Raw genomic sequence first — 14,095 nt, 5'->3', positions numbered from 1 at the left:
AAACATAAAATTAGTAATCTTCCCCATAACCCTCAAATCCAGTTAGTCTGAGATGACCAGTGTTAATGGCTTGGTATATATTATTCCACTTTTTTTCTATGCTACTATAAGTATACAGGGTTTCCCCTCCTATTTTATACAAAAATAGGATCATAATAAATATTTTGTAATAACATCATATTTATGCAATAATTTTCCCATAGATGGACATTTAGGTTGTTTACCACTACAGACAGTAAAACCCAGTATAAGGATATACAACTATCCTTAATGCTGCTGCTTTATTTCTATAGGATTGACTCCCAGTAGGGCTTGCCACGTCAAAGGATATGCATTTTTTTAGAAAAATACTAGATGAAATGAAGATTTTTTTAGTGGGTCTTGTTTTTAATGAGGTTTAAAATGCAATGTGAGCATTTGAGAAATACTTCTTTTGTAAGTAGGATTCTAACAAGGTCTCACTCTTCAGGCAAACATAAATACCTTCCTTCCCTTTTCTGTCAAACCAACACAAACCTAGAACTATATCTGTCTTTCTGCAAATAAATACACCCAATTTAGTTCCCAGGTGAAGGATCCTGAGCATTGTCCAGAAAGGAAGACCACCCCCCAGCTTAGAAACCTGAAAACAGGACACACTGGGAGCCTTAGGAGGACCTTGCCAGAGGTGTACCTGGCCACTGTGTGGTGGTATGAACCTGAACTTACAGTCAGGAAACCTGGCATCTAGCCTCACCTTGACCACATAAGATCTGTGTGATTTTGAGCAAGTCAGTTGTCACTGGACACTGTGAAAACAAGAGACCATGTTTATCTGGCATGTGGAATATTTAGTAAGAACTCAGTAATTGATATTGGTTAAATGAAGTTTGTCTTCCCAGGCTTTGGTATTTTCATCTAAAATCGGAGAAGCATGGCTACCTTCCAGCTCCCAGTGTTCCATGCTGCTTCTTACCAGATCTGCTCTTTCTTGCTTTGGTACCTTTATCAGGGCTGAGCTGAACGTGGTTCCCCCTTACCAAGCCTTTCAAAAACCAAAGAAGCCTAAAGACACCGGGCTTGCCTGTGGCCATGGCCCTTGAAATAGCCAACAGAGAACCGACTTGCCAAGTGAACTTTAGTCCATTTCCCTGTCCGTAACGATTCTCTGTAGCACTTCACAAAGACCCAGGCGTCTCCAGCCCCATCTCCCAACAGGCCTTGTGAGAGCAGGAGGAAAACAGAATGGCCCCCAAATACTACACAAAACAAGAGAGCAAAAATCCTTCTAGTTAAACCCCGAAGGAACTGAAGAATTGGAGGGAGGGAGGGTGTGTGTGGGCACGTGTGCGCATGCGTGCACCTGCCTATCAGTCTCCACGTTCCCTGCTCTCAATCTGGCTCTTGTGTCATAGAATGTTGGTGTTTTAAAGGATCTGAGTTCATCTAAAGACCTCGAGTGACTTTCTCCAAAGTGACAGAGCATTCACATTCCTGACTTCTAATAAAATGCCCCCGCTGCTAATTTGATAGGGTCAGGGTGGTCTGTTTCTTCACTGAATGGAAGAGATGACCCTGAACCGGGATCAGCCCAGGGGACCAGGCAGGGCTGCAAAATGATGCATGCCTCCAACCTCGAGTGGGGTAGAGTTCCCGATGCCAGAGCTGAGGCTCCCTATCAGGGTGCACCCACAGGCTGCACGTGTGTGTGTGTGTGTGTGTGTGTGTGTGTGTGCATGCATGTGTGTGTTGGCACCCTGATTGCATGGACATCCTCCTTGGGTCTGTTTCAGCAATGCAAACCTCACAAGAGGCCTGTGTGCGGCAGCAACGGCAAGACCTACCTCAACCACTGTGAGCTGCATCGAGACGCCTGCCTCACTGGATCCAAAATCCAGGTCGATTATGATGGACACTGCAAAGGTAAGGTGTGCTCTTACCACCATCTCCCAGCTCCAGCCAGAGGAGCCAGGGGACACAGCAGTGTGACCTGGCTTCCCAGAGCCCTTTCCACTTGACCACAGCACCCAAAGCCACAGAGGCCACCCAGCTCTTGGCGCTCATGAGCCTATTGGCTTCTGCCCAGGGTTTCCGGCATCAGCTTCCCCGGGGGCTTCCAGGACTGTCTGCAGTGGATAGAGTACCACATCAGTAATGGAAAATAATAAAGAAGGGTTTAAATGAATTCTTTACCTTTTTAAAGCAGATAATTTTATTTTTTATTTGTTTTTTAAAGATTTATTTATTTATTTTAGAGAGAGAGTACAGTCGGGAGGGGCAGGGGGAGAGGAGGAATCCCAAGCAGACTACACTGAGCATGGAGCTCGGTGTGTAGCTCCATCTACCAACCCTGAGATCATGACTTGAGCTGAAACCAAGAGTTGGATGCTTAACTGACTGTGCCACCCAGACGCCCAGAATTTCACTTTTTAAATTTGGGCACGTCTCAACTCTGATGTATATATTTCTTCTATTTTGCACTCAAATCATTGCCATTAGGATAAGAGGGAGGGGCTCCCAAGCTCGTTGCTAATTAGCCTGCCAAGCCGCAGCCCCACTCAGCCCCTCTCAGCTTTGACCTGTCCTGGTGAAATAAGAAACTGTTTCCCACGTGTGAGTCTCCACTCTATTTCCCTCTCTAAAATGATTCTAGAAACCTATTCCAGATACCCAGAGTTCCAGCAACCCATTCCCACCCCTCAGCCTCACGGGAGGAGGTATGAGACCCGGAGGGTCGATTCCCAAAAATGTCAAATAAAGCAGCGAAGAAAAAAAACCCCATGCTCAGGCCCTGGAAGAAGGAAAGGATAGGGCCCAGGACAAAATGATGAAAAGGGTGTAAGTGGCCCCCTTAACATGGGATGGTTTTAATCCTCGCAATACACAGAAATGTTCTTTTGTCTTCACTTTGTATTATGCGTGTCCTCCTTTTGATTTGCAGAGAAGAAATCCGTGAGTCCATCTGCCAGCCCAGGTGAGTGCCTCTTTTTTCTCCAGGGTGCATTTTAGGAAAGACATTCTTTTTGTGAGGGCATTTTGTGTTTCACAGTCTCTGCTGAGGCTCACAAGATCTGTGTGTCAGAACTTGTGACCCAGAACTGGTCACTCCTCAACACAGCTCAGGAAAGCTGCAAAACTGCATTTTTTTGTGCTTGCCATTTGAAGCAGCTGGTTGGGTCAGAATGTTGGCTGTGTTTTCCATTTTTGCTGAGTAGTGATTGCATTAAAAGGACAGAAAAGCCACCGAATCTTTCCTTCAGTGCTCTGTAATTCATGCTGATGTCACAGGACTAGCGGAATCAGAAAGCACAACTTCTTTTGACGGGAGATAATTGGAAATGCTAGTAGGACTTTTTCCATGGTTTTCTATGGGTAAAAATAAAAATTTCATCGTGATAAGTACAGAATCTTATCGTATGCTTTTCCTTAGTTCTTTAAATAATATGAGGTCATTTTTATTGTAATGACCTCATAGATGAGGAAATTGAGGCTTAGAGAGATTAAGTGAATTTCCCTGAATTACAGAGCTTGGAAGTGGCACCCACATTTCTGTTCCCCTGGCTCAGGGCCCTATGCACATCCCAGTGTGTGTTGTCTTCCAGGAATTTCCTCTTGCCAAGGCTTTCCCTTCTCTGTCCCCCATCTACCCAACCTTCAATCCCACCTGTTATTGCCATGTGTCTTACAACAGCTGTTCAGAGCAGGATTACAGCATGGCCCTCTCTTGACCTTGTGTTCTGTAGTTTAGAACAAAGGATAATGCAGACAGTGTAAAATTTTAAGTAGGAGAGTTTTGATAGACCCAGTTGGCAGAGGCGAAAGCTATAGAGAATTTAAAATCTGGTGGCATGAAAAATTATAATGTGCTCCTTCATTCACTTATTATTTCAGCTCAGCTTTGAGCCAAGAGAGCTATTGATTGATTGATTTTTTTTCCCCCTCAGCTTCCTGAAGTTAATGAAAATGCCCTTTATTTTTCTGCTCTATGTTTTCCTCACCTAAGTAGCATTGTCTCTTTGTTTCAATATTCTCGATTGTTATAAATTTTTTTAGAAACATAAGCTTGAATACTGGTTTGGACGCTTTACGTTGTCCATCGTGTATTGACCCCTGTCAAACATGTGTGATAATTTTGTGTCCCTGGAGTGCTGTGGAAATTCAATAAGATGCCATATGCAGAGCCCCATTCGCCAAACCTCCCACAGAATGGCTGCTGGGTGACACTGAGGTCCCTACTGCTCAGCTGACCTCCCTCCCCTCTCCTGCAGTCGTTTGCTATCAGTCCAACCGCGATGAGCTCCGGCGTCGCATCATCCAGTGGCTGGAAGCAGAGATTATTCCAGATGGCTGGTTCTCCAAAGGCAGCAACTACAGTGAAATCCTAGACAAGTACTTTAAGGTAATCCAGAGTTGGGGTTAACTCTTCAGCCCCAGATAAGGGGAGACTTCCTCTCCCATTGCCCGATCACATCTTCCATCACTCCATGAAGCCATGATAGTTGCTTTCTGACCAGCTTGATCATTGGGACTCCGGCAGTAGAGCCTTTGGGATCTACTGCACATGTATATGGCCAGGCTCTGTCCTCCTATCCTGTATGTATCCCCCACCCTCTACCTCCTAGAGCTAGCTGTTGATACACTATGACTTCTGATCTCACCCAGACCCAGGCTGCTTCAGCCTCCTTCCCCCTCAGTTTATCATTTCTCTAAGTCATTAGCTTGACCGTCCCTGGCCTGTAGAGCTACTCCTCATCGGAGAAGTCAATGGACTGGCATTTCATGGATCTAGGATTCTTCATGAACCTAGATATTGCTTGTCCCATCGTTTAGTGTAGGAGACAGGTTGTTCCACTTGGGGACAGGAGAGATTCTGCTTTGGAAAAGGTTGGAAATAATATTTTGCAATGAGTAGGGCTCCCATGGCACGTAGATTTTTCAGAGAGCTGGAGACATTGTTAGAAGAAGCAGTTAAGGGCGCACTTCCAGCTGATTGACAAGAACACAGACACACACACATATGTTTGTCACACCCAGGGGTAAAAATACCACAAGCAGACCATGTACACGACATACACATCCCACATACAGAGATGCACTCCTCACACAGAGACACAGCCTACTCACAGACACACATTCAGATACCCACATTCCCAGCTAAGCAAAAAGCCCCCTTTACCCCAGATGCACATCTCTAGGTAGATGCCCTCATGCTCATCCACAGGGGTATATGTTCTCACGTGCTTCCAGGGCCTCCTGTCCCAGGCCACACCCAGCCTGGACTCAGAAGCTACCCCATACACTTGAAGGATTCCTTGGCAGCACATGAGGGATTCTTTGGCAGCTCTGTGGCCACCACACATGCTCAATACCAGCCCTATCTGTGAATTCCTCTTCCTTTTTTTTTTTTTTTTTTTTTTTTTAATTCCTCTTCCTAACTGACATTATGGACCTCATGGATAAAGAAATACTGGACTGGGTATTTGGTCATTTAAGACTTCACTTGTGTGACTGCGTTTAGCGAGTTCTCTCTGGGTTCCAAGTGTTTGAGATCGCACCTGGCGGAGAAAGCACAGCCCTTCTCATCTGTCCTCTGTCTCAATCTGCCAACACTACAGAGCCCTTGGGGCAGAGGGTGGTTCCTCAAATACAGAGAAATATGTTATAGTGCTGAGCCAGGAGCAGAAAGTAACTTGAAGAAAATGATTCTTCCGAAGCTGAGTGAGGAGCACGTGCCACATCTGCCACGGCCGCCAAGGCCCAGGAGACCCAGGACCCTCTTTCCAAGGGGCCTCTTGGGACCTTGTAATCATTCATAGTGGCCCCTTGGTGACACCCTGCCTCAGGCACCAATGGCACCTGTTATTACTTTGGTTCCCTAGTACCTGGGCCCCACACCCCCCTCGACACCTCTCCACCTGCTCCGGCAGTAACTTCTCTAACAGGCTGTCATCTGAGACCCGTTGAGGAAGTAGCTTCCTCTAGGGCATTCCCACTCCTGACCAGGGAAGCTTGATCATGACTCACACACACACGCTTGCTTTTGCCAGACACTCTGGCAGTGTCTTCTGTGAAAATCAGGGTTTCACTATCTACTTTTTGATGATTATTGGAGTCCTATGTGGTGCAGTCTTCCGAGGGAGATTCCTTCCCACTAGGCAAACAGCTGCCTCTCGGTGAGAGATCTGATATCTCATGGAAACTGTTTCTGAACCAGTGAACTGCCCTCCAACTCAGCTGGTATTCCTTATATCAAAATTAGTTGAAAAGAAAATATAATCAGAATTTGGATAAGACCAAAACCAGACTCTCACTTTACCTAGTGATTCATTCATGATTTCTCCGGTGAACATGTAACAGACCCAGGTAGAGAGAACCTGTCATGGCCACGTCATATACACACGCTGGACTCTTGGTGGCAGACCCCTGGTGGCCAAGGCCACGAGTGGAGCCAGACTTACCTCCCTTACTCTGGTGTCATGTCCCCTAGCTCCATAGGTGCTGTGTGTGAGCGAGTGCCTGACGTAGCCCATCCACTGAATAGTCTCTAAATTTGCACTAAGCCCAAACATTTTTAGTTTTGTATCACACGTATTCCTGCCTTCCTACAACCCTACAGTTACACAGAAGGAAGGGGTGTTACATCAAGTGTAGATAGAGCTGGGGAATGCAGGCATACAGAGGTACTGTGCCTTTTGTCACTGGTTGGCTGAACAGAAGCCGAGCGAGTTACGTTGATCCATGATCCAAGTTCATGACCCCCTAGGCGAGCCTTCCAGGCAATCCAGGCTATTTCTGTGGCTGGTGGAGGCCTGTGGATTCCACAATAGAGCTGGCCTGGGGAGGCCTGGCTAGCTCTCCTCTCAGCTTTAGGCCTGGATTCTGGCTCTACTGAATATGAAGTGTGTGCACGCAGCACTGCCTTTTGGGAGCTGCCTGGCCCATGTGTCACAGGCTCCTGGTGTCCCCAGGTGCCATAGGGCACCAGGTCTTCAGGCTCACTCTCTCCTCAGGCCATGATGGCGTTGGAGTCCGTGAGAATTGCTTCTGTCTGTCTAGCACTTAGAACATTTGAAATCAAGAAAGTCCTGCCCTGCTAAGAATGACACCTGGCCAACCTTATATCATTTCTCTCCATTAGTTAATTGAACCTTCACAAGGTGAAGGGCAATTTCCTCAGGGTGAATGCATAGTGACTAGAAAACATCTGAGACCTGTTGCTAGGAATTGGGACAAGAATGAAGAGGTACTAAGGAAGGGCTGACATAGTTTGTTTTATACATACCTGTCATTATACGCACCATGGAAAGATTTACAACCTTAGAGTAGAATGCATGTGACCCATGACAGTCATGGAAGGGGAGTCCCTTCTACCAGGAAGACTGGACCGACTTTTCTTCCAGAAGCCTTTACACCACCTGGGGAGCCACCTTGAAAGTAACATGGGAATGCTGGTTATCTCCCAAGGCAGCAGTACGAGGCAGCCTAGGGAAAGAATTTTTTAAAAAACATTTTCCCCCCATTGGAACTATTTAGGAGAGCAGCCATATCAACTTAGAATTTGATAAGACCTTGAAATCGACACCTTCCTCCTGCAGCTGGGACCTGGGCATTTTGAATAGTCCCAAATGGCTTTGGTCTAGGACTATCTTGCCAAAGAGGGGGGTAATGCCTGAGCTAACTGTACCCTCATCCTGTGCTTGTGGGATGTCAGCTGGATCATGAGGACAGCCTGTGCTCAGTAAGCCAAGGACCTGTGCACATACCTGCGATGGGGTCCCCTATCTTCTGCCTGCAGGTGATCAATTTGGGGCCTTTGCTTGTGACTTCTCACTGATATGCTTGGTTAGAGGTACCGGTATAGATGTTAAGCACAAGAGCAGACCAGGGAAATCAAGCAGCAAAACGTGGTCCTGTGACTCCCAGAGTGAACTCTGAGAGTCACCTGCATTGCTCTTGCCAAGCAGCTTGTTAGAGATATGCATCCTGTTACAAGTCCATTAAGGTATGAGAACAGCGTATGGTGGCTGGCCCGAACCAAGATGTTAAGCAGAGAATGTCTGCAGGGCAGTGTCAGGGAGGAGGCTGCAGAGTGCCCTCAAGCACCCAAGGCTGCTTGGGTAACACAGGCCTATGCCCCGGCCGCCCTTCTGAGCAAGGTATTGGGTTTGAAAGGCCCTCCATGGCCTCTGCCCACACACTTTCACTTGTATGTCTTGAGGAGTGAGTGCCTTCTCAAGTCTTCAAGCCTTTGTTGCTGTAGCTCTGAGGCCAGGCCAGGGCAGGGTCAGAGTATATCGAGAGCAAGATGAACCAAAGATGGGCCAAGCTGAGTGGGAGACAGACCTACAAAATGTTCCTGAAAGATCTCTTCATCCCCTTTCTAGAACGTTGATAATGGTGACTCTCGCTTGGACTCCAGTGAATTACTGAAATTTGTGGAGCAGAATGAGACTGCCATCAACATCACTACCTATGCAGACCAGGAGAATAATAAGCTGCTTAGGTGAGTGGAGCTGAGGGATCAAGGAGTGGTCCACAAGGTGAAGGCTGGGTGGATAGGAAAGGGGATTTGAATCCCTTCCTATCTGCAAGGAGCTACAGTGCAAATAGGAATTCTGTCCTGGTCTATTTTGTGAACATTATGAACTAATATATTGAGCACTCCTGGTATCTGATCAAATAGTTGTTGCTTTTGGCCAGAACTTGCAAGGAATATGATGTAATCTTAAAGTAAATTATCAAGGTCACATCAGAGCAAAAGTGTTGCTGAGTATCGTGGGGAAGGTTTTAATGGTTAATTTTCTGAAGGAATTACATTACTGTATTATTTAACTGCGAATCAAAAATAGCTTTAGTTCTGATTTTTAAGATAATTGGTGCTGTTTCACATAGAGAATCCTAATTGTCACAAATGAGAGCGTGTCCCTATCCTTTTCTGATATCATTCCAGAGTAAATATTAATAAAAACTAATCCCTGAGAAATTTCCGATGTGGTTCCAGTACATCAGCAAGATTTAAAAATAGGAACAGCACCTCTTTTGTTCTGAAGAAGTAGAAAGCATGAAGCCCAGATTCTAGAATGACTTTTTTCTTAGTAATAGTTCATGACCTTACAGTATAATATCTGAAAATCCTTCATATTTTGATAACTTGAAATTAGATAATATTTTAGAAGTTCAGCAATTGATCTTCCTAACATCCCAGTGAAGGAGGGCTCCCTGTCCTCATTTTACAGATGAGAGATCAGGCTCAGAGAAGTTGAAGAGCTAGCTCAAGGCCATTTGGATAGGAGGTGATTGGATCAGAGCTCAAATCCAGGTCAAGAGGAGCATGAGGGAACTGTGGCTCCATAAACTTTTCTGAACATACGTTTCTCTTTCTAGAATAATGATAGTGACAATGCCTGCTTGAACGCCATATTCTTTACATCACATATTCCATTCCTATCACCTATTCATCTCCATTCTGATTTTTTCAAGACTTTATTTGACAGAGAGAATGAAAGAGAGCGGAGGGAGGGGCAGAGGGAGAAGGAGAAGCAGACTCCCCACTGAGCAGGGAGATGGATGCAAGGCTGGATCCCAGGACCTCGGGATCATGACCTGAGCTGAAGGCAGATGCTTAACCAACTGAGCCACCCAGGCACCCCAATCTCCCTTCTGTTTTGATTTTCCTAGTTTGGTTGACCCCAATACATTGGGGAAAGGCAATTGCTCATGGAAGGTGTGTGGGCAGTGAGAACGTCTATTAAAGTGGACAGAACCACTCAGGAAACTTTAGTCTTCTTGGGAGGAATATTTGAACAACACAAGTGATCTGACATCAAGCATAACAAAGTAAAGGTTGGATGCTCATAGGAGTCAAGATGGATGATGCTTGTGGGAAGGCAGTAAAGAAAGTTCCTCAGTTAACAATCAACCCCTTGGCCTCCTATGGGGGCCCCATGTGTATGTGAACATGATGCTTAGTTCCTTTCCATTGGCGTGAAGCTGAGTTCTTGCTGACACATTTCTCCTATGTTTTATTCCAGAGGACTCTGTGTTGATGCTCTCATTGAACTGTCTGATGAAAATGCCGACTGGAAACTCAGCTTCCAAGAGTTTCTGAAGTGTCTCAACCCGACCTTCAATCCTCCAGAGAAGAGTATGCTTAACCTAAGAAATACGGAGTTGTAGGGAATGGGGGCATTTGGGGAGGGCCAAGATAGAGAGTCTTGATGGAATTTTCCAGAGCTTGATAAGAAAACTTCCTTCCACAATTCTAGACTGGGCCCTAGTCCATCGTTTACATGCTGAGGTTAGGGTTCAAAAATCTTTGGATTGATGGCGTCATTCACTCAGATATGTTGCATCTGAAGGATAAGCAGAAGCAAAGTGCACAGACGGTAGCCAAGATGTCCTGTTCCACCCTCACTCTAAACTGTTGCCTCTTATTTCCGATGCCAACAGAATGTGCCTTGGAGGATGAGACATATGCAGATGGAGCAGAGACCGAGGTGGACTGTAACCGTTGCGTCTGTGCCTGTGGAAACTGGGTCTGCACAGCCATGACCTGTGATGGTGAGCTGTCCCTAGGGCAGAAAGAAGGAATGGCAAGAAGAGAGCAAACTCAACATAGGAAAAGTCAGAGTGGGGATGATGGAGAAGAGCATAGTGGCCAGAAGCAAGGAAGCTGGGGAGCAAGTAACAGCCTCCAGCCTGTAGCGTCAGAGTGCCCAGTGGGCAGCATCAAGGGCACAGCACTTCTGCCAAATCCATTAAGTTCAAAAATCACTCCAGAGACTTCGTATAAGAGGGGTTTAAAATGCAGGGCAAGATCAAATGTTGATGAGATTGGAAGAATAATAATAACAATGAAAGCAAATGCTTAGTGAGAACTGTGTGCCAGGCACTCTTCTCAGCACTTCACATATTAACGCATGACCTTATGACAGCTTCTTAATCCTTAGGACAGCTGAGGAAATCATCTATGTAAAAGACTCAGGTGGTTGGAAGACAGAAGGACTCCCACCTTGCTGTCCATACTCAGCAGAAAAAGACAAATGTTTCTAGGCCCTCTTTGAATTAACAGACTTGGGTTATCCCTAAGAAAAAAAAATTGAGACATGATTAGGGTGGGTTGGAGAGAGAGAGAAATCAGAGACAGTTTGGGTGGACCAGTGCAGAAACCACATGGCATGTTGGAATGATCCCAAAGATCAGAAGAAACTCCTGAATCAGAGCCAGGTCACAGGAAAAAAACAAGCACCATTCAGATTAGACAAAAGATGAAGATTAGATAAAAGAGAAAGGTGAAGCCAGGTTGAGAATGGAGAGGCACATGGGGTTTGAGAAGAAATGTCAGTTGTTAGGAACCAACCCCAAAATTTATACCAGATGGGTGAGTTTAAAATTATATCTTTAAAAAACTGAGATAAGAAAGAACAGGCTCATCTTAGGATCATGTTTAGGAAGGTCAAGTTAGACGGTAACTGGGAGACAGAGGTCAGAAGAGGTCCTTCTAGATGAGAAGCCTAGGCAGCAGCAACAGTACAAATGCAACTCAGTCCTACCAGGGCATCCCTAGTCTCTCACTCCCCAGGACCAAGTCTCTTCTCAGTGTGGGAAGGCAGGAAGCCAAGACAATTCCAGAGACAAATAGAAGAGCAGGAAGAGGCAGTTTAGATACTAGAAATCCTAGAAGTTGCTAGAAATCAAAACTAAATTAGGGTAGCTAGGCTAAGCACACAGTAGCTATTGAAGCCAAATGAGAACATATCAAAATACTACCCAACCTGCCTCAATCAGGAAGCATCCTATACTTATCTTCCCAAAAGCCCCTGCAGTAGCTCTCCACACCTAACTGTTCCTGGTCTGCCTTTGTACAGGTAACCATCCATTCCTAAGACACAGGCAATTGTTAAGTAGCTGGTTTACAGAATAAGCATGATCATCTGGGTTATAAGCTCCAACACATGCATCAGACAAAAGCCAAACGATGGCCTCCATGGGACAATGCCCATTTTCACAGCCCTTCCTCTCTGCATGGCCCCGGTTCAGGGCCCTGTGTGGGTATAAAGAACACTGGAGATGGTGGGGCCCCAGGGTGAGCATGTCTTGGTGTGTGGGCCATGATCTGAGAGGACACTGTAGGGGCAGCATTCCAAAGTCAGTACCTGAAAGGTAGTCTGGTCTTAGATCATAAATTACAAGGGGACAAAGAAAAAGGGGCATCAAGGGCAGCCCGGGTGGTTCAGCGGTTTAGCGCCGCCTTCAGCCCAGGGCCTGATCCTGGAGACTAGGGATCGAGTCCCACATCGGGCTCCCTGCATGGAGCCTGCTTCTCCCTCTGCCTATGTCTGTGCCTCTCTCTCTCTCTCTCTGTGTGTGTGTCTCATGAATAAATAAAATCTTAAAAATTAAAAAAAAATTAAAAGGGGGGCATCAAGATGTGAAGCCAAGTAGAGTCAGAGCTAGGAAACTGCCTTGAGGGGCAGGTTAATGCCAAACTCAAGAAGGCATGGCAGAGTGATGTTTCCTAACAGCAAACACTATGCTTGGTAAACATACAGATTCCATCCTAAACCTACTGAATCAGAATCCACAAAAGAGCAGCTGAGGAACCTACATTTTTAAGATAATTCTGTTTTGTTTTGTTTTGTTTTGTTTTAGTCACCCTGTAAGGTTGGGCAACATTGCTAGATGCAGTGGTTATCCACTCTGGCTGCACATTAGAATCACTTAGAATCCTTATAAAATCCTGGTGCCCAACAACAATTAAATCAGAATCTAAAAGTGGAATTTAAATAACTGTATCTTGAAAAGTTTTGTAGATACTTCGGCTGTGTGAATGGTTGAGCCTCGCTAGCCTAGAAGATCTGAGTCAAGACCCAGATACCCCCACAGCTTTTATTGCAGGGCCAGTGCCTGGCATGGATGTGCCAGAGGAGTGAAAGGAGACATAGGAGTGGCCAGAGGATAGTGAAGGAGATTGCTTTGTTCACAGGGTGTGAACAAAGGTGTCAGTTGCCCTGGGACCCTTCATATTCAGAGAAATGCAGGCAGTTCACCATTCCTTCCATTGGTTAAATGAGAGATGAAATTGAGAGCCTAAAATGTGGTTATTGGTGGAATCCTTTTTTTATTTTATTAGATTTTACTTATTTGAGAGAGAGAGAGCATGAGCAGGGAGGAGGAGTAGAGGGAGAAGCAGACTCCCCACTGAGCAGGGACCCCCCCCCCGATTCGGGGCTCGATCTCAGGACCCTGAGATCATGACCTAAGTGGAAAGCAGACACTTAACTGACTGAGCCACCCAGGCGCCTGCTATTGGGGGAATCTTGAACTGGCTTCCCTCAGTGACCACTGCTCTGAAATTTGATTCTTACAGGAAAGAATCAGAAGGGGACCCAGACCCAGACAGAGGAGGAAATGACCAGATATGTCCAGGAGCTCCAAAAGCACCAGGTGAGTTGCAGCCCCCATACTGGCTCAGGTTCTGATCCTGCCACTCAGCCCTTCCACTCTTCGGATGTTGCCTAGTGCTCCAGGAGACCAAGGGGTTACTCTGGTCCATACAGTAAGTCCTGAATGATGAACCCAAAGTATCAAATCATGATACAGACGGGTCCCTGATGGAGTCCTTGCAGGGTCCAGCAGGTCCTAGCAGATGTAGGCCACAACTTGGTTAATGGCTTTATAAGTAAGAATTAGGCAGGTGGTGATCTGCAAATAGGTTGGCAGTGGCTTGCAAGTGAGCAGGGGCTGAAGCATTGTTACTCTTCCCTGTCACAACCAATGCCCAGACCCGAACCGAAGACTCCAAGCTCGGAGCCATGAGCAGGAAGTTAGTGAAAGTGGACCACTGCAGAAAAGATTTCAGCTAAATGCCAAGCTGGTTATGGTTAGAAAACAGCCTGAGATTGACAAACCTGGAGAACTTAGAGATTCTGTGTCCTGGAGACTTGAGAAGACAATAAATAGGAATCCTATTCAGGTTCTGTGCCATTAAGTCAAAGGCCTTCTTGGGGAGAAGGCTCTCGGCAGAATAGCAGTTCACGGCCGTACTTGGGGAAGGGCCTGGAGAGGGAACTTGGATGTGCAGGCTCTGAGGCCTGTCTTCCCGCTGGCTTACCAT

General features: G+C 46.0%; 1 protein-coding gene across 1 annotated transcript in view; it reads left to right on the top strand.

Annotated features, from left to right (window-relative positions):
• The window catches only part of FSTL1 (follistatin like 1), a 52,722-nt gene that overhangs the window by 34,076 nt on the left and 4,551 nt on the right, over positions 1 to 14,095 (top strand). The window contains exons 4-10 of the mRNA XM_038582959.1: positions 1,773 to 1,902; positions 2,921 to 2,953; positions 4,248 to 4,378; positions 8,364 to 8,482; positions 10,011 to 10,123; positions 10,429 to 10,539; positions 13,349 to 13,425. Of these exons, the coding sequence (XP_038438887.1) occupies positions 1,773 to 1,902; positions 2,921 to 2,953; positions 4,248 to 4,378; positions 8,364 to 8,482; positions 10,011 to 10,123; positions 10,429 to 10,539; positions 13,349 to 13,425 (714 nt within the window). The remainder of the gene's footprint in view (positions 1 to 1,772; positions 1,903 to 2,920; positions 2,954 to 4,247; positions 4,379 to 8,363; positions 8,483 to 10,010; positions 10,124 to 10,428; positions 10,540 to 13,348; positions 13,426 to 14,095) is intronic.

This window comes from Canis lupus, chromosome 33 (assembly GCF_011100685.1).
Source record: "Canis lupus familiaris isolate Mischka breed German Shepherd chromosome 33, alternate assembly UU_Cfam_GSD_1.0, whole genome shotgun sequence".
NCBI lineage: Eukaryota > Metazoa > Chordata > Mammalia > Carnivora > Canidae > Canis > Canis lupus.
The sequence above is the reverse complement of the archived record's forward strand: the minus strand, read 5'-3'. Positions and strand labels throughout refer to the sequence as shown.